Source organism: Manduca sexta, chromosome 5 (assembly GCF_014839805.1).
Source record: "Manduca sexta isolate Smith_Timp_Sample1 chromosome 5, JHU_Msex_v1.0, whole genome shotgun sequence".
In the NCBI taxonomy this organism is placed as follows: Eukaryota; Metazoa; Arthropoda; class Insecta; order Lepidoptera; family Sphingidae; genus Manduca; species Manduca sexta.
In genome coordinates, this window is record NC_051119.1 from 7,631,751 (window position 1) to 7,653,139 (window position 21,389).

The 21,389-nt window shown below is 37.6% G+C and overlaps 1 protein-coding gene across 1 annotated transcript in view; it reads left to right on the forward strand.

Moving 5' to 3' along the window:
- Positions 1-21,389, forward strand: part of LOC119190784 — a 79,342-nt gene that overhangs the window by 38,246 nt on the left and 19,707 nt on the right. The window contains exon 5 of the mRNA XM_037443600.1: positions 21,166-21,283. Within this exon, the coding sequence (XP_037299497.1) occupies positions 21,166-21,283 (118 nt within the window). The remainder of the gene's footprint in view (positions 1-21,165; positions 21,284-21,389) is intronic.

The window sequence follows — 21,389 nt, forward strand, 5'->3', positions numbered from 1 at the left end:
CAGCTCGGAGTCTGGAATTTATGAATTTGTCTATAACATCATGGGACGGAACATACTTGGCGAAAAGTGGGTGCCATGGTTGCGCCTCTGCATACTCCTTCGGGGAAAAATGCGTGATGGTGTGTGTGTATAATTTTATATAAGGTTTTATCCCTATTAAAATCGCGTTAAGATCGTTTCAAGTGTTGCAGAGTAAACATACGAGTTATTTTTTGAAATGCATAAGATTGATATGCATTTCAAAAAATATATACATACGTATAACGCGAATTTTATTCGTACAAATCCCATAAAAACTTTAATTGATAACAGTCCTCACCACTACGTTTATGTATAAAATATTTGTATATTAACGAGACTTTTTACGCGTACGCGCATTCCACTTCCATTGACATACATTAAATGCCCTCTGTACACTATCCCCTGACAATAGTTAATTCTCGTAATGCGAGGGTCGCGCGACATCTATATTGGCCAGATTACGGGACATTATCGATTTACTTTCGAGATTTATCGGTTTAAGGGACGAAGGGGTACTGCAAACTAACAGAAGGTACGGTTAGTGAAATAAATCTAGCGGAATGCAATTGATTGTGTCGGTTGTTTTGCTGACGTATAAGGTGACGTGAGACGGGGTGAAGTTACAGGATAAAAAAAATGATACTAATAACTGTATTTACTAACAATATACTATGCGGACGCAAGGCGCGCCCAAAGGCATGGTGTCGGCCAGTGGCGAAGCGTCCATACAACCCGATTCCTACCGGCTTCCCTTTTAGGTTCATTTAAGTTTGTCTTAGTTTTTGTTTTCTGTTAAATTGGCCGCGATATGTTAACTAAGGCCATATTTTTTGCCTCGGGTTACCTTTTGAAAAATTTCACCTTTCGCCACTGGTGTCGGCAATTTGTTAGTTTCTTCTTTCTTACCGGACACGTGCAAACTTTTGAATTAACTCCCTGCATAAGTGTTCCACGAGTGCTATGAATTGTCTTTCTTTAAAAATAGTGCTCACCTCCCGGTAGGCAACGGCTCGGCTGTGCCTCTGGAATTGTAGTCCATGGACGGCGAATGCTTCTTAAGGCAATAAAAAATAGTTTTCTGTGATTCCGGTCATCCTTGTTTATCTGACAGCAAACAGAAATAAAGTTGTATGCCAATATTAACCAATCCAAAAATGACTTTCAATATTTCTTCTCTATTTCTCCTAGACTGTTCACTTCACAGTAATAACCGCTCCAGCCTTCGAGTGCTAAATCGATGTAATTTCAAACGAAACGAACCATCTTGAGCTCTCTGTATCGAGTGCATAACTACATTAGAGTGTTACGCACAAAGGGATAATAGTATCGGGTGGTTAATTCGATTCCGAAGTGCCTCTTACTAAGGGTGCTATCGTTGATTGGGTTTGAGTGATTTGCGATGTAGAGAAAGGTGATTTTAGCGGCGGTACCAAGGCTTTTTGTTGTAATTTAGGTTTTAATGGGAGGGTACGGTTTAGATAGTTGTTTGGTGAGGTTTTCTGTTGTATGCGAGTTATAAGTATTGTGGAATACCAAACAATATTTTGTATTTCAATGTTGGATGGTGTTTCTGCTGTTTATAGGCGATCGTATTGGTAACCATCAGGCGAACGGCAAGCTCGTCTCGTCATTCACAGCAATAAAAAATGCGAGAGCTTATTTCTTTATATATCGATGCTTCAATTTTTGCATCTAAACAGTAGTTTGTTGATGTGTTACAATTTGTTAACGATCGCTATGGCTTTGCGTAGTGATGGTGTCGATGGCTGAGTTTTATGTAATAGGGCAGCCGGTTAAAGGATATTGTCGTCACCCTTATTACTGGTCATCATGAGATTTATCTAATGTAATAGGAAGAGTATCACAAATTAGTTTGTGATTGAATCAGGATAATGTTGGTACTATCGAAGTTCTTGTCCAACTTTCAGTAGTAAACTATGCTCGGGACACTAAACGGTCATATATTAATGAGTGGTCCCACAACGAGCGTGTAAACATCGCCGTCGTTTCAATCAACGTTACCGCGAACAAAGGAATAAATCTCATGATATTTGAAAATAGAATCCCCCCATTAATTCGAATGGCAGAAAGCCAATGAGCCGCTTTATAATTAGACAGCATGTCGCCGGGCGTCCAATCGGGACGCTCCGCCCACCAATTCCGAAATTAAAAAGTCGCCGTTAATTTGAAAATGAAAACGGCCAGTGTCCCGCGGCGCGAGCTCGCTCCCGCGTGTTTGGCGTCACTGCGGGCGGTTTTTTCTCGAAGCGATTTTCCTTTAAGTTTATTTATGAGGTGTAATTTTACTACAATGATAGGTATAATTATGCTTTTTTTAATCAAAATTCATGCTATTTCGGCCCTACTTAAACTGTTTTTATTTGTATATCAATAAGGATTTTTATTTGTCTTAAACTGTAAATTATTGAAGGGGCTTTAAAATATTGTGCGATATAACATAGGCAGATTTTGTTTAAGTAAATAAATAATTTCAAAGTGAAGTACTAAGGGTTATTTAAAATGTATCGGTTCATACGACGTTATCAATACATATTATAAAGTCCTTAAAACTTGTCTGTCTGTATGTGATAAATTTTCACAAAATTTACTGAACGGATTCTTATGATATTTGATATGGAGATAGTTTAAGACCCTGGCAAGGTTAAGTATAGGCTAATTTCTATCCCAGGAAAATATAAAGCGGGATTTGTATCTTGGAAAACTTCTTCACGCGGGCGAAGCCACGAGCAAAACCTGTTATTCTATAATAAAATCGCTGTTAGTGAGCATACGCATGTCCTCATCAAGAGGACATTTTAAATTTATTAAAAATTTTCGATTAGAGCTTTACAAACATTATTTTTCAATTTATAATTAAAAACAAACAGTGGTTTGTTCTCATGTTACACTTCGGGCTATAGGATCTACAACAAGAAATAAAAAGTGGACCGGAGGATGGTTTAGGCTACATTTTAGCCCAAAAAATTTATGATTCCTGTAGGATTCCGGGAATGCTTTCGTTATCCCCAATGGGCAAGTTATGTATGCTGTTTTTTAGCACGGAAAATGTACATGTCATTTATCACTCTGAAAAACATTTCCACACTCAAAGTCCAGTATTTACATAAACAAATATTTCTCCATGTCATTCTCAGCACTTAAACATGATCCCGCGATGTACGCTGCATCTGTCACGCGCTTTTTTCATCATAATAAGAAACAATGTTTATTGAATAACATCGGCAGGAATCGAAGGGGTGACCGCCCCTGCTGGGGTGGTTCACAATTTGTGCGTTGTCAATGATGCGCGCTCAGTTTAATGGCAGGTGACGGTTAGTGGATAGTTTGGGTTTAGGGTACGCACAGAGGTGGCGGTTGCGTTTTTGATTTATGAAGTTGGGTTAGGTTAGGACTTAAAAGGTAATTTTAGGTATTGAAATGTTTCTATAAAAAATATTTTAGTAATTGTAAGTTTTATAATCCGTCAATGATACAGAATAGTATCATTATAACTACTTATTATTTACAAATAATAAAATAAAAAACAAAAAATAATTTAAGATTTACGTATAAATTTCGGGGTTACAAATTACAATGCATTAAGTATGTAACTCAGCCAATTTAATTCATGAAAAAAATACATTTAACATATTTACACAGTAGTAAGCAGTATTATTAAAACCTATAATACATTCTAAATTCTTTTCTTAATAAATATACTCAATTCAGGAGCGTTTCAACGCTTGTAAATAAACGCCCCGCCTGTATACACCCTAACGCTACCGCACATGTGAATAAAACTGATAATCGCAGCGGGATCGTGTTTGTTTTGTCGGCGCGTTGCTGTACGGTACATTATAATGTCATTTAAATGTATTTTGATACGGGGGAGGGCGTTACTTCTGTTTGGAGAGATCATCTGTCATTGTGAGAATTTCGTCTAGATTTTACGTCAACTATTATTTATAGTGATATTTTAATTGTAAATGTTTTAGTCAAACTAGTTCATTGAGTTTCATAGGTTGATCTGGAAATCTTTGATAGGTCCATGTTCAGCAGTAGACATCCTGCGGCTGACGGTGATGATGATGATGATGATAATAAGTTTTATTTAGCTATCATTGCACAAAGTGCGTCTAAAAACTTTATTTGATCTCAGATTTCTGTAAGATAAACCCTACTACGGCCAAGATGTTATCAACATCTGTGCACTATAGGCCTACTGGCCAATTTTAAAGAGTTCTAAACCGCCTACATTATTATGATATACAGAAATTATATCGAATTATAAACCATCGGGTGACGTTTTGAGGGATTTCCCAGTAACAAAAAAAAGGGCTGTCATTAGATAATTAAATTACTTCTAACACAAATTCCACCAATTATACGACACGTGACAATTCATAATCAGAAATTTATCTGATCCATTGTACCACCGACCGTATTCCACACAGAATAAGGTGGAAAATTCAATATTGGATGTTCAAAATATTATTGGTATAAATTTGCAAGACACGTGCGGTTTGTATAGGGCCTTAGGGACGCGAACGGGCATCGAACGGAGGCCCTTGAGGTTACGGCGCGGCCGCAACGCGTGTTAGTGCGCGGGTTTTTTTTGGGAATTTGGGATATTTTGAATAATAACAATGATTCGGTGCGTTGGTAATTTTTGCATCATTCATACAAATAAGGTTAAATTATTAGCCCTGTATTATATACTGTCGCACTGCTGGACACGAGCCTCCTCTACTACTGGGAGGGATTACGCCTTCCACCACGCTCGACTAAAGCCGATTGACAGTCTTTAAATACCCTCAAAGTAGATAACTTCTTCCCTTATAGATAACTTCTCAGATATGCAAGTTTCCTATGAATGTTTTCATTAATCGTTAAAGCAAGCGATAATTCACAAAAAATACACACATAACTTTTGAAAAGTAAGGGATGCGTGCCCTTGAGTTTGAACCTGCGGACATTCGTCTCGGCAGTGTTTTCCATACCCAACTAGTCTATCGCCGTTCGTCGACCTGAAATATTAGATGTTAACTCACATAATGCCAATAATTGTTTATAATTGCCTTCAAACAAGTATACAACAGTGATTGGCGGCAGAAATAGACATTGCTATAGTATCGAGGCTGTCACAAACGGGACTATCACCTACTAAACTTCGAATCCGATCTTACACATTAAAAAACCCCCTCAGTGGGGTGACAAACCAAGCTTGAACAACTAAGGCCGTTTCGCATTATTTCGATTGCTTTAGCGTAGTGCGCGCGCATATGGCGTCAAAGCGTGCTCAATTATATGATTAATAAAATCATGCGCAATGATCCGTCCGGTGTAATCATACGTGAGTGTTTTTGTTGGGGGTGGGATGCCTTTTTTGGTCATATGTGACGATTTGAGATGTGTATGCACGTATTTTTATAGCGTTTTTGAAACTGTGTGTTGCGCTGGCGCATTATTTTGTATGACAGTGTAAATGCGTAATGCGGCCGTGTCGTGTTATCTTCGGGAAATTGGCGTGGAATGGTATTCTATATGCCAATTTCTATTGTCTTAAACATGACGCGTTGTGTTACGTGCTTGTTACGTACTGTCAAAATAACGTGTGGGATAGAGAATTAGGCCCCTGTAGCTAATTTAGATTGTCTTGTGAAATGTAATGTCTGATGGTGACGAGCGTAGTGTGAGTACTTTTATATTTGCTTGGTTTATCTCTAGGTCTATCCGAGGATAGAGTTCGTTTATTGATTTTGGGCTTAAATTTATGGTCATAAGATTTTTAAAGGATATCAATAGACACTTATTGAAAGACCTTTCGTATCTTAGTAATATTATAAATGCAAATAGTTGTGAAAATATTTGAATGTTTGTAAGAAGTAAACGGAGTAACTGCTGAACAGATTTGGATGCAATTTTGCACACGGATGGACCATGTCCTGGATTATTTTATCCTGGAATTTGTTCCCGTGGGATATAATTGAACTTTTAATAATTTTTATGTAGATGTTGTAGTTCAGATAGCGCTACTACGCTACTACACTACTATGTGCTAAATAGACTACCACAATGGTTTACGAGTTTCCTATAGCGACAGCGGCTTCTCACGCGGGCAAAGCCGGTAACAACACCTAACAATTAAATAAAGTCGACACCGTAATTACAGTCGCGTGCCGCAAATGTGGTATACGTGTAGCCGCATGGGAGTGCAGCGTCCCCTGTGACGTGTGTCCGTCACGGGCCATGATACCGTCGTCAAGGGAGTTGATGAAAAAATTCACTCACTCTCTTTCACATGTGCATTCGAAATCGATACAGTGAAGGGTGGTATTGGGTTTGTGTTCGAAATATCATATTTTCAAGATTGAAGTAAATTTTATTTCGTATTTTTTCCCGACATTTCAGACTTTCCAGCCAGAGACGTAATATAATATAATAATAATATCAGCCCTGTACTATATACTGTCCCACTGTTGGGCACGGGCCTCCTCTACTACTGAGAGGGATTAGACCTTAGGCCACCACGCTGGCCTAGTGCGGATTGGTAGACTTCACACACCCTCGAAATTACTATTGAGAATTTCTCAAGTATGCACGTTTCCTCACGATGTTTTCCTTCACCGTTAAAGCAAGCGATAATTCACAAAGAATACACATATAATTTTTTAGAAAATCACAAGTGTGTGTCCTTGGGATTTGAACCTGCGGACATTCGTCTCGACAGTCCGTTCCACAAGCAACTAGGCTATCGCCGCTTTTCGGCCAGAAACGTGGCGGACTCGAATATAAATAAAAAATAATAAAATCCGTAAATAGTTTTATTTTAATGTCTAACATTCGCATAAACATGAGAAATCATTATAAATTATATTTAGCTAATGTGGTTAGGCGTAGTAAAGAACGGGGCGTTGTGATTGGTTAATAACTAGATACGAGTTTACCTCAGTTGGCTGTCATATAAGCTGAATGAGGTCAAAGAAAATAATGAAATTTCCGACGCTATGCGTTCTGGCGGACCAAGCGTTATAATATTGTTTTTTTTTTTTTGTTAATTTCAATGACGAGACGAGCTTCCCGTTCGCCTGATGGTAAGCGATACGACTGCCCATGAACAATAGAAACACCAACACCTTGAATTACAAAGTATTGTTTGGTATTCCACCGCGCTCGCCATACTGAGACATGCGATGTTAAATCTCATTATGTCCAGTAGTTACACTGGCTACAATGTCCTTCAAACCGGAACACAACACACTGTGGCTTGACGGCAGAAATAGACATTGCGGTGGTACCTACCCAGGCGGACTCTCACATATGAGAAACCTACCAACAGTGTTTGTGAATACGGGTGTTAATAACTATCGCCTCGAGGTAATCATCACGTTTCATTATCTTTATGTGCTAATGTAAACGTAATCTAGACGCCCAGACGAGCAGAAGGAGGAGTTATTTATCAAAATCTCTTAAACATAGTTCTTCAAGATTCGACCACTACCACTCAATCCACTTCTAATAATCTCCACTCGCTATAAAATAAAATGGAATAACGCTCAATACAAGTGTTATACGCCACAATGGCGGGCCGGGGCACAACAACGCAGCGGGCGGCGCCGCGGGGCGTCGATATAGACGTCACGGTGGGCACTAATGTACGGAGTTCGCGTTTTAATTGATTTGATTTATCGCACAGTAAACACGGACAGGAGGTTAGTTTGTGAACAGATTTTCGAATATAAACTCAGTTACAAAAGAAATAGAGAATACGCATAAGAAAGAGTTACTACAATTTTCAGTAAATAAATCCCAATCGCTTTTTTCGATCTATCTCAGAAATGCACCAATCAGAACAATGTATTTTTGACATGCTCACAAATTAGTTATTTTGTCTCGAAGTCTGGATTGAGAAATGAGGTTGGAATATTGAAAACGGCTGATTGAAAGATAGTATTGTACTGCACGCTCTTTCTCATTGAATTAAAATGTTTATAAATGCCTTATTATTTGCTATGTAATACATACACATCACGCGTTTATTTCCAAAGGAGTAAGCATAGGCGAAACTGGTGGACCCACTTTTTGCATGTGTGTTCCGTCCATGATGACATAGGGTGCGAACCTATCGCTATATCGGACATAAACTTTAAACTTCGTAGAAAAACCCAATACAACTTTGCCTGACTCGGGATTCGAACCCAAGACCTCAGAGTGCGTTGTAATGCGCACGGAATATAGTAATGCGACCGAGGCAATAATAAATTTACAAAATCAAGTACAGGAGAGAGGCTAAATCTGTCAGGATTTTGTTGTGTTATGGTATCTTACACTAACTTTGATGGTGAAGTTTGATGTTAATTGGACTCGCTTAACGTAAGATTCCTGATGTTCTTTTGTCCGTATATACCACTGGTAAGACAAGTATTTAAAATAAAAAAAACAAAATAATAAAAAAAATTGAACAATCTGGAAATTGAATCTAGATTTCGTATCACACAGCCCGAAACAACTACCACTGAGCTAATACCCATTCGTTGTAGTAATAAATCAAAACATCGGCTCCGGCCGGGGTCCTCGACTTGACACTGAGTGCCGTGAGAGCCACCAGGTGCGCTTCACGCGGGTTCGACTCCCGGCGTGGGACGTCGCGCACTTGTCTCCAATTGGGGGTGAAATTATTCTACGGATTGTCTCGCGGATTTCTGTCGGGTGGATGTGATTTTAACAGATTAATACAAATTTGATTTATTTATGTGCTGTGACGTAGTGTGGGGATGGGTGTTGGTTGTCAATATTGCAATATTGTGGAAAGTACAAGGCTGACCTACTGAAAAGCTTAGAAACCTAAGGACTTTGTGATAAAGAAGGGTGTTTTGCAGCGGACAAACGTTAAATTTTCCGAAAATGAACCCGAAATAACATATGGGTACTAATAGACATGAAGTATCTTCATCATCAGCCGCAGGGTGTCCATTACTCAACATGGGCCTCCCCAAAAGATTTTCAGAACGATCTATTGGAAGCGGCTCGCATCCAGCGACTAAGCATTAATGCGGCCTGCAAATCTTTCTAATGATACTAAAATTCTAAATTCATCACTACATAGTATAAAACAAAGTCGCTTTCTCTGTCCCTATGTCCCTTTGTATGCTTAAATCTTTAAAACTACGCAACGGATTTTGATGCGGTTTTTTTTAATAGATAAAGTGATTCAAGAGGAAGGTTTATATGTATAATAACATCCATTAAATAGTGGAGAAATACTGTTATTTTGTTATGTTAAACCCGTGCGAAGCCAGAGCGGGCCGCTAGTTCTACATAAAGGGAAACCAGTAGGAATCTAGTTAGCGATGGCTCCTAAGTAAACTATCGTATCTGGAAAAATAACGATACCGACTTTTTTAGCGTTTCTCTATCTATGTACTGTTTACTACCAAACCTGTTTGATTCAAAGTTAATAAACGAAAAAAAAATCATTCAAAAACCATTTGTTTCCTATTTTTAATGGTTTTAGTTACTGAAAAGTACATAACGAAACGTTAAAAAGGTGAATATCGCTATTTTTTCAGATGCGATAGTTTACTTAGGAGTCATCGTAATATTTATTTTTATTTTTTATTTATTTATACATATGAATATGAACTTTTCACCACTGTTTTGATATCTATCAACACATCCAAATTGTTTCATTGTATCGTTCGTGCTTGGGACGGACAGCTCATAGATAGGAAGATATTGAGTCTATGTAGGGTCGGTAGTAACGCTCATTCTGATTTCCTATGTTTACGCGAATTAGATATCGAAATAAAACTAGTTTTCGAAGATTATCTTGTTTTTTTTAATAAACTCCGCCCCGTGACCATGAGACTGCCGACTTCGCAACGTCACGAGAAAATCTATGCACATTATAAAATAACGCCCCCTTTTGTATGTTTGTATGTTATCGATTTTCTCAAAATCTATTGATCGGATTTTTATGAAATTTGGTATGGAGATAGTTTAAGGCCCTGGGAAGGATATAGGCTAGTTTTTTTTTACCGGGAAAATATATAGCGGGACTTCTATCTTGCAGAACTCCTTCACGCGGGCAATCACGAGCAAAAGTTAGTTGTAATATAAGAACCGCGATGTAATTCTAAAATTTATTTTATTTCAACGCACGTTGTGTTGTTATTCCTGTAGCAGTGTAGATGATGAAGAGTGTAGACCTTAGCATTCAACTAGTTATTATAAACCCATGATTTTTAGTTCCCATTTACACCCTGTAAATATATACGCTGTATAAGTGTTAATATGTAATCCTAACAATATTACAAATGCGAAAGTTTGTGAGGATGGATGTATGTTTGTTCCTCTTTCAAGAAAAAAACTACTGGACGGATTTGGATGAAACTACAATAATATTGGTTATACATCAGAATAACACATAGGCTAGAATTTACAATGATTTTGTGTAAGTTGGTCATAATATACCGGTACATATCAAGTATGTCGGAAAAAATATCTGGAAAACTCCTTCACGCGGGCGAAGCCGCGAGCAAAAGCTAGTCACTGATATAGCATTAGGTGATCCAATTTTTGTTATAAAAATGCTTCAGTTCACAGTCATTCCTTTTTTATTGTTATAATCATGGAAATCATTCAGCTTTCTTCAATACTTGCCTTTTAGTCACATTCAGTTGGTATCATACGGCGTTTCGCACATCGAAACTAACAGTATTGGACAAGACGAAATCCAATAGATTCCGTCTATTATCGCTGAGCGTTCGAGACAGGCTCTGGCGGGGTGGAAACTGAGGGCGCTAGACAGAGACGCAACATTGTAAACAATGGATGTTGAAAAGAGACGGACGATGTAGAGAGAGGTCGTTTTACAACGACAGATTGTCGCGCACATGTCGAAACGCGATGTTCTTTTTGCGAAGTTTCGTAGAGATGGGATTGTTGTAGTTTGCAGTGTGAATGTTTTATCGATAATTGTTTGTCATGTTAAGATTTGTGATTTTTAATATTATGTTTGTTTTCGTAATTATAATATACTGTATAGAATACGAAAAAGGTTTGTGAATCATGCAGGTAAAAATTCTGGTATTTTGAACCTATTTTTTTATCTTAATTTATTCATAAGTGGAACAATAATTGATTGTTGAATATGGTGATGTACATCATCATCAGCCACATAAAGTCCACTGCTGAACATAGGCCGCTCGAAAGATTTCCAGACGGACATATCGAAAACGGCCTGCCTCCAACGTATTCCCGCGACCTTTATCAAGCCGTCATATAATAAATGGGTTAAAGCAAATGAATTTGTTTAAATTATACACGGATATACTAAACAAACGAACTGTTTTATTATGCGAACAAGTTACATTTTTTTTTTAAATTCAAACAGACCAAAGAGTAAAAGACTATAGGTATACACACGATGAAGGCAACAAAACATTATGTTTAACATTCTTTCAACAGAATTATTGTAATTTAAATTTACTTAATGGTTTATCGATAAAGTCTCATCACTATCATGTTTTCGGCTCGTCCGTCTAGGGGTGCGTACAGCCCGCGGGCCGACTCACGCACTTGTTTGTGCGATTTAATTTCATTTATCAAAGCATTACTTACTCGCCGGGAATCACTTAGTTAGATTACCCGGCTCCGCCCGTAACACTACAGCGCATGCGTGCGGATTGTTCAAATCCTTAACGTACTATACGTGAATATATTAAGGGCCTGTTTCATAACTTCTGAGTACATGGTATTCGTCACATAAATGTATAAGCCTATCAAATACAAGAGTTACACTCTGACCTATGCTCCCAAATAAGTGGTTCTAAAATGAGTACTATCTACACGAGCTGTTTAATATGATAACGGTCAGATAAAATTTTAGTACTTGATAATTGTGAAACAGGCTCTAAGGTAGGTTACATAGGTTTTCAACTGATTAATTGAAGGTTAGTATAGAGTATAGGTATTGGTAGAAACGACTCCTTGGATCAGTGGCTGCATATTAAGTAGGGCATTGTTGTGATGAACACAATAGCAAAAAAAGTGAGTGTTTAGGTACTGTGTCACTGCTGGGAACGGACCTCCTCTACTACTGACAGGGTTTAGGCCTCAGTCCACCACGCCGGCCTAACGTGGATTGTCAGAATTCACATACTCACCCTTTAAAATTCTTATAGAAAATTTATCAGATGTGGAGGTTTCTTCACGATGATTTCCTTCGCCGTTAAAGCAAGCGATAAATCACAAAGAATACACACATGACTTTAGAAGAGTCAGGCGTGCCTTTGCGTTCGAACCTGACAACATTCGTCTCTGCAGTCCGTTCCACTCCTAACTAGTTGAAGGGTCCATATAACCCGATTCCTGCCGGCTGTTATGTACAATTTACGTCGAATCTAATTATAATTAGAACAATCAGTAGACCACATTCATACACATTAGTATCTATATGTTGTGTGTTACCTTGCAGAAAATTTCACCTTTCGCCACTAAACTCTCACAATCATACTTATAAAAAATTCACAAATTTATTCGATCAGCTGTAGGTAAAAACCCGCCATCTTGCTTCTTAATAAGGTTTAAACTAAGAACCGGTGATTTTTTTGACAGCTATTTAAGCAATTCTTAATCACCTCTTAACGCTAAAACAAGTTTATAAGTAAGATATAATTACATTCGTATAATCAATGAATATCTATACACAGATTAGACCTTAATCCCTCGCGCTCAATTCGTTTCGTTTCAATCAACAATAATAATTTAATTCGCAAACTGCATTCATTGAGTCCCCATCACAATGCCGATGCACGTTTTGTTAAAGCTGTTTTTTTTTTACATGGGGCGCGTGAGCTTTGAATTAATTTAATACATTTGAATTTGCGTTTTATTATAGTGGAAGTGATGTCTCTATAGGGGCATTGGTTGGCAATATTTTCTTGACGGCACATTGAATTGAGCAAGGTTCTCTTGTCAGTTGCTAGAATTATGCAGACCTATCGTTATTTTTATGTTAAGTTTTGTTTGGTTCCTTTCGGGTTCAAAATCCTTTTTCGGTATAAACTATACATTATCTGTAATGAGCAACGAGGAACGTTCTCTTGTCAGTTGCTAGAATCATGCAGACCTATTGTTATTTTTATGTTGAGTTTTGTTTGTTTTCGTTCGGGTTAAAAATCCTTTTTCGGTATAAACTATTGTCTTAATTTTTAAGTAAAAAACTCTCTATATTTTATTTATCGAGGACCTGATTTATTTATGAGTATAATTTTATCCAAATTCATTAGTTATGTTTTTACTCCTAACAAATACCCAGACATCTAATATATAATTGTATTAACTAACTCTCACATTAATTGCAATATTAAGTTATAGGAAGTTGGGTGGTAATTGCCACTCCGGAGTGCTAATGTAAGTATTTACAGTAAATTGCAGGCAATTGAGCACGGTGAGGGCTTGTCTAGATGCGGATCTAGCTCTGAATGGCATTTTTAGAATGTTCTAGACAGAAGCGTCAGACAGAGCAAGCACATGCCTATACGTTTTAGATCCGGGTACAAAAAACCCGAGAAACAACAAATTCTACATACAAAAATAATAAATTAAATCAATTAATTCACACGTGAATTTACGATTAATAAAATTGTTTGAAAAACACCTCACACTCACAATCTTATCAAATACATCTCTTTCTTTTTAATTTTATCAGTAAGAGGCTAAAGCGCAGTTAGACGTAGTCATTAGCCAACGTATTAAAAATTGAACAAATTGGAGAATTGTGTTGTTGTTAAAGTGGTGACATGTTCGTCAGAATTAACATTTTTAATCTGAATCACATTAACATGTCGGTTAAATCTGACACAGTCGGTTAATGTAAACCGGCGCCCCTTTTGGTTAATGGTGTAGCGCCGTTCATGGGGTTTAATGGGTAACTTATAACTACGCGTGCACCTGTTGCGTACTTTACTATTAGTTTTATTTACTGACTTTGGTAAGGTTTGGTTTCTTTGTGCATTGGAGACCGTAGTCAACACCGGGGGATATGCGTATAGGATACTAGAATCCCACGGGTTAGCAATTGCAGGGGTCTGGAGGAAAGTTAGGAGGAGATATTTGGGGAAGGAAGGGTGGGGGCAGGAAAAGGAACAGTCTTAGGGGAGCTAGGAAGGCCAGGAAATGCTCGGGAGCCTTCAGGCCCCTATGTGTAGAACCATGAGGTATACACGCTCGACTTAGTGCTTAGAGCCTTGGTACATGTCCCCCGTGCATGGGCATGCAATCGGTGTGAAGAACGAGCGCATAAGAATTGCCTCAGGGCAGAGTTAGGTTAAGACGTTTTAAATGTAATGCTTTATTGCCCAATCTTGAAATCATGGGGAATAGGGGACCATCCTGTGTTTGATTTTGTACATTATTCTATATGTAATGGTTAATAATACGAAAGAGAAACCCTCCTGCGAAAACTGCATTAAAATTGGTTCTAAAATAAGCCAGTAATTCATATTTCAAATATTACTATGTGCCGCTTCGTCCCTTTCTTTTGCACGCGTCGTAATGCCCGATGACGTCACACGTGGGTATTGCGCCTCTTTTCTGTTTCTCGTTACTTACCCCTTCTACCGAAATTGAAAGAATTATAACTTGTTGATTTTTTACCGGATTTAAATAATTCTTTCTGTGTTATAATTTATATAACGTAAATATTTGATAATAATAAAGAACACAAATGAGTCCGGTCCCCTATTGCTGTGTCTGCGACGGCAAATTCTAGACCATATCGACGTTATTATTATCAAGCTGAATCAAGACGACCATTATTATCAAGCTATTAAAGTTTGTGTCACTACCAATTGTCGCTTTATATAAAGTTTAGCCTTTGCTCTTACTTTGTCTTATCTTCGACCTGTAAGTTGGAACAACATTAAGAAATAAGTAAAAAATCTATTTAAGACTTTAGATAATGTAAATAAGATAAAATACATTTAAAATCCAATCAATATCTTACTTTATTATTTGAAAGTGAAACATATTTGATAGGAACGAGGTAGGATTGCAATTAACACAAATGAAGATTAATGAATTCTCAATTAGTTACTAATTCGGTCTAATCTATATTTATCTATAGAATCTATCGGATTTCCATATTCAACGCATCCTGTCCATAAACATAACGTTAGCGACAAACCTCGGGCGGAACCGGGAGTGATAGCAAGTCAAAACAAACATGCATAGCCGGCTTCCTTCCATTACCGGTCGTCGGTCGGCACAATTAAAATAAATTCAAAATACTGAATTAAAGTTCCACGAGCGTTTCGGATGCTTTACGTTGAGTGTACTTGGCCAGTTTATGTTGACCCGTCAGATGTCATACGGTTTATGCGTGGTGCCTTTTTTGAGGGTCTGATTAGGTTTGGTAATTCTGGAAAGTGTTAACCAGTCTTATGAAAAGTTTATGAATCAATTTTGATGAGGCTTTAGAATATATCTGACATTGATGCTGAAAAAATATGTCGCTTATTCAATCGTAAATCTAGTTTTAGTAAAGATTATGTATTAGAGAGATCAATTTAAAATTGACACCGTTTAATAGTAATACCATTTAACTTTACGAATGAATATAAGAATACAAAAATTAAAATTATAATATCAGATTGATAAATCATTTCTCGAAGTCTCAGATCTTGTTATGCTGGTCACTCAATCGTCAAAGAGCGACGTTTTGACGCGTACATCACGCGCGGCAAAGGCGCCGAAACACGCGCGCGGCACACTTTATCTAACTGAAATTAAGAACGAAAACATTTTAAAGCAGCCATAAATTGTTCAGCGCGCTGAGTGCTTTCTTTGTGTGTTGCCAGATGTGTGGTCGCAATTAGCCCCGGTTTTATTTATAAATGCGAATAATGGATATTAAATATTGCAGGTTTTAAAAATGGAATTTGGATTGATGCATAAAAATAGCGGTTCGATGTTTGATCGGATTCTATTTTTGTATAATTTGTGTTGATGTATTCGATGTTAAGAGTGTCTTTGTTGCTGGTGCAGTAATTGTGTATTTGTATTTATCCCACAAAAATGTCTATTAATGTAAAAAAAATATTTTAATTGTATTTTGTGAATGGAACAATTTATAACTTCTTGCAGTTAATACTAGTGCAGCATATAATACGGTAAGACACATTAGGTGCACTCATTCTTCGCAATGTAATCATTGATAATTAATTGTTAGGAACGTTTAGCTTTAAATTGCAATAAATTCAGGTCATATTTCAACGACTTTTTGTAATGTACGACAGAGATCCTTTAATAGGAATAACAAAACAAATTCTACGGCAAAGCGAAATATCATATTCTAGATATCACATTGAAGGATAAAGGTCGACAACGAATTTGAATGCCGTATAATTCCCCAAAAATCTATGTTCTATTATAATGTGGCAACACTATCGTACACGGATGCGCAGGCGCATCTCGTAAGCTCGCCTTTCCATTAGCGCGTTCGAATTTAGAACGCGGCGCGATTGGCCCGCGCCCGCGCACGCAATGAATCATCGGCGCCAACTATACGGTTGTATAGGGTGCGCGTAATTTTTGGGGTTACCGTATTTTAAAGGTGATAAATGGTGCGAGAATTTGTAGATGTTTTTAAGATTTATTACAAGGCGTGAGTGCACTCTAAATAGTTTATTTTCGTTATTGTAATTTGTGATAAAATTGAGTTTTGATTAAATTATTAGATATCCTTACTTTTATTGCTGTACGTTAAATGTCTTTTTGCATTCACAATTGAATAATATAAATAAAATTGTAGTAATGTTTTAAAATGATACGAGGTAGAGCAAGAAACGTAAAAATGCCATGAATCCTATCCTTCTTAAATGTTTTCTCAACCGGAACACTAAAAATGATTGCGCCAACAGACGAATCCAGATTGCAAAGTTAATCAGAATTAAATCTTAACACCCTGTATCCATAGTCTTATTTATGAAAATAGATTTAAATCACTACACATTACACACGTGACCGCTGACCCGCAAACAGTGACGCGTCATAGATTTATAGTTCACTTTGTGAATGTATGGATGTTTTGATTTTTTTTCCTATATTCATTTTTTGTTTAGTAAACATTTCAGATGCGTGCGATTCGGTAAGTGGTAAAATCCAGCGATGGTCTGTAGCATTAATCAACGGGCTATACCGCGATAGAATACTGTTTCACAAAAAAATTAACTGCCTCGGTGGCGTAGTTGTATTGTGTGTATGACTAACGTTTTGAAGTCTTAGATTCGAATCCAGGGTCGAGCAGTGATAGGTTCTTCTACTCAGTATCAAAAATATTGCGAAAGGCTCATCCCCTAGCACATCGTGGGACACAACACACAAAAGTGGGTGCCTTTTTAGCAACTCTGCCCACGCTTTTGGGGATAAAAGCGCGATGTATGTGTGTGTAGAAAATTTACCTACATTTATGAACTTTTAATGGTCTGAGTCCTTATTCTGAAAGTTCTCACTTTGAAAGCTAGACTAACGTAATATATAGGTAATCTCTAGAATCATATAATTCAAAAACGCAAAACAAATAACTTTTTTTTTATGCAGTTTTTTTTTCATATGTTTAATAATATTATACGGAAAGATGAGAGGTGGAGGTAATATTATACTACCTTCCAATAATTGCTTTTAATTGTTTTTGGGCCCTTTCATTTTTATGTAATATCAAATATAAATTATGTCCTATTGATGGCAATGCGTCCTAAAGTGTAAAATAAAATTACAATATAGTGTTGTATATTTGACAAATATACAGTTATCGATAACCTACAAACATATTCTAAGAAAAACCTTAAAACCAAATCAAAGTTACAAAGATTTACGAGCATTCTCTGCAGCTTTATTAAGTTATCGAAATTAGCGGTATTAAGCAGTTGAGACCGACGTTTTTACTTAGTATTTAATAATTAATAATGTTGTCAGTGATACCTTATCATTCAAAAATGTTCTTGTCTAAACGACCGGACTATCTGAACCACAAAAAATCTTGTACAGTAAGTAATATGAGAAAATCTCAAAGGCATTCTCGAAGTCTATTAAAATTGCATCCACGTCTCTGGAACTAGAAATGTTTAAGATAACACTATCAGAACATGTCGCGGCTCGGAGGTCTTCCCTCCATTGACTACAAATATATTTCTACACATAAATACACCTTTATCTCGCAACGAATAAAGTTTAACAACCAATTGCGGGACGGAAAATAAAACCATCGCTCTAACTGACCAATAGGAGAGCGGTGTGAGCTCGTTCGAAATTTGAAATTCTTTGCGTGCCGCCGGCGCCATGTTTTTTAACAGCCTTTTTTATAGAGCAGTTTGATAATTGAAGCATTTGGTTCTGTTACGATTTTAATTGGTCCGCATGAAATGGGCCGAAATATTTCGAAAATGCTCTTCCAGATAGCATGGATGGACACAATGGGATGGAATTGGTAAAGATTGATGAAAACCGGATTCCTCGTTTTAGAAACGTTTAATGGTTTTTGATTACGTAATGACATCTTCCATCCAAACTGGTAAAATATATGAGAGAGAATTTAATAAAACTGCTTTTGAAGAGTATTATTTTTAATAAAAACTATTCTTGAGTGTAAATCATTGGTAGAATTTCATCAAAATTTATTTATTATGTAAGTCTAAGCAAAATATCCATGATACACTACTACGCGTGCATTTTTATGTTTATCTATTTTTATAGTGCCTCATTAAAATCTTCCACATTTAAAGGAACTGTTATATCTTAACAAAGCAACTGCGATATCGTTTGCACTAATCCAAGTTAATTCTCAAACCGTCTAGTAGTTTAAGGGAGTTGGTTAGAATAACATTGAGTAAGACGTTACCAGACGTTTGTCCAATTTTGCCTGTCTTATGCCGCTTATTGTATAGATTAAATGTTGAATCTGCGAAGGGGGACCGGTAGCAGCCCTCGCTGGCGCTCGGGTCAGCGTTTCTTAAAGCTATGGTTTCGAACAAAGGAATAAATGAAGCCTTTGAGTGTACAAGTTTTTATGACTGATTTTAATATTGAGGAGGAAAAAGATAATGTGTCCGAAATTTTAATTGGGGTTTGTCGTACTAAAATCTTAAGCCTTTTAAGTTCTTGAAAGTCATATTAGGTACCAGGGGCGAAGGTTGAAATTTTCCGAAACGGAATCCGACACAACATGTAAGTACTAATAAATATGTATAAATGCTGTCTACAAAACGTTCTAATGACAATCATATTTTACAAAAATTATTGAAGGAAAGCCGGCAGGAATCGCCTAGCAACTTCCCCAGTAATATGAATAGTATGAGTATATTATGTTCACAATTAACAAATAATAAAAATCTTTATATTATGTAATGTATGTGGTTTCTTATACAGAAGCAAACGCTGGTCATATGAATAATATAATTAATACCTACATTACTTTCAAAATCTGAGGTCGCTCAGTTTGAGAACCGCTGAGTTTGTTGTACTCAAGTACAATCAGCGCAAATATTTACTTAAGATATAATTGAACAGGGCGCGCGCGGGCCGCGGAAGATGCTTGCACTGCGAGATTTTTCATTTGCCAAATTATTACTTTTTTCTCTTTTTGCTGTACGCTTAACAGGTTACGCCAGGAAATTTACATTTTGAGTTAAGAAAATCTAAAATCTGGTTATATTGCAAACTGAAGGGAGTAGATGAGAACTCAGGAGTGAGTGTTGTGAGACCACGTCCAGGGAGCGTAGTGACATGCGATCCGGTGGATCGATGGGTTAAAGATAATATATGAGAGTATTGTGAGACCACGTACAGGGAGCGTAGCGTGTGACGCGCGAGCCGGTGGAGAGACGAACTGAAGGTAGTGGATGAGAGCTCAGGTGCGAGTGTTGTGAGACCACGTACAAGGAACGTAGTGTGTGACCCGCGGGCCTGTGGAGCGATGAGCTGAAGATTGTGGATGAGAGCTCAGGAGCGAGAGTTGTGAGACCACGTACAGGGAGCGTAGTGTGTGACGCGCGGACCGGTGGAGCGACGGGCTGAAGGGAGTAGATGAGAGCTCAGGAGTGAGTGTTGTGAGACCACGTTCAGGGAGCGTAGTGACATGCGATCCGGTGGAACGATGGGTTAAAGATAATATATGAGAGTATTGTGAGACCACGTACAGGGATCGTAGCGTGTGACGCGCGGGCCGGTGGAGAGACGAACTGAAGGTAGTGGATGAGAGCTCAGGTGCGAGTGTTGTGAGGCCACGTACAAGGAACGTAGTGTGTGACGCGTGGGCCTGTGGAACGATGAGCTGAAGGTAGTGGATGAGAGCTCAGGAGCGAGAGTTGTGAGACCATGCAGAGGGAGTGTAAAGTGTGACTCCCGGGCTAGTGGAGCGACGAGAAGGTAGCTATTTGGCGAGTGGACGGGAGTTTGCCCGCGGGCGGTGAGCTAGTACAACATAATCCAATCTGGGCGGGTTTGTTTTCGTGTGGAGCCAACGCTAAGTGTTGTTTGCTTTTCATTCGGATTTGCCAGCGGTCCGGTTAAGAGGAAGTTTTCATTCAATTTAAATATGATTAGAATGCAATATTTAAGTTTGTGCTCGCAGCGCCGTTTGTTCGATTCGAGTGGCTATCTCTTGGGAGTTGCGTTATGAAGTCGGAATAAAAGTGGTTTGTTTGCGTGGGGTAAAAAACCTTTCAATAATAATCTGTTTATTTTGTCTTCTTATTTATTCTTTGTTACAATAATAACGGTCATAGAACAATGTATAAGACAGGAATTCATTCCTAATTTCGATATACAGGGTGTCCCAGAAAATAGTGTCACCCCTATGTATGTTCCGCGATTATTAGTTTCAAGTAGATATTATAATACTGAATATTTAACACATTTTTGTTACTTGTACTTGCCTTGAAATAACATACACATTTACGCGTTATTTCTCCATATTTACATTAATAACGTTCACGCTTCTGGTTAACCGAACATAAAATTGTAACAACATGCAGGTTAAGTGTTTTAATCGTTTCTTTATACGGAAATATTATTTCTGTTAATATATATTTTTATTGCTGTTTTACGACGCTTGTTATAATTAAATGTTTATTATTGTTACAGTTATTTGTGTCTTTGTGGGTGCATATCTCGGGCGGAGAAGGCTGGCGAGGCTCGGGAGAGTGTTCAGACGTTGCTGACTGTTTGCGCTGACCTCTGCCATCCCTGTGATATTGATGTCGTGAGTATATTCAGAATTTTGATTTAAGTAAAATTGTTAGCTAATCTATGCTGTATACACAATGTTTTCACTAAATTATCCTTACCACTTCCGTAGGATTAATTTT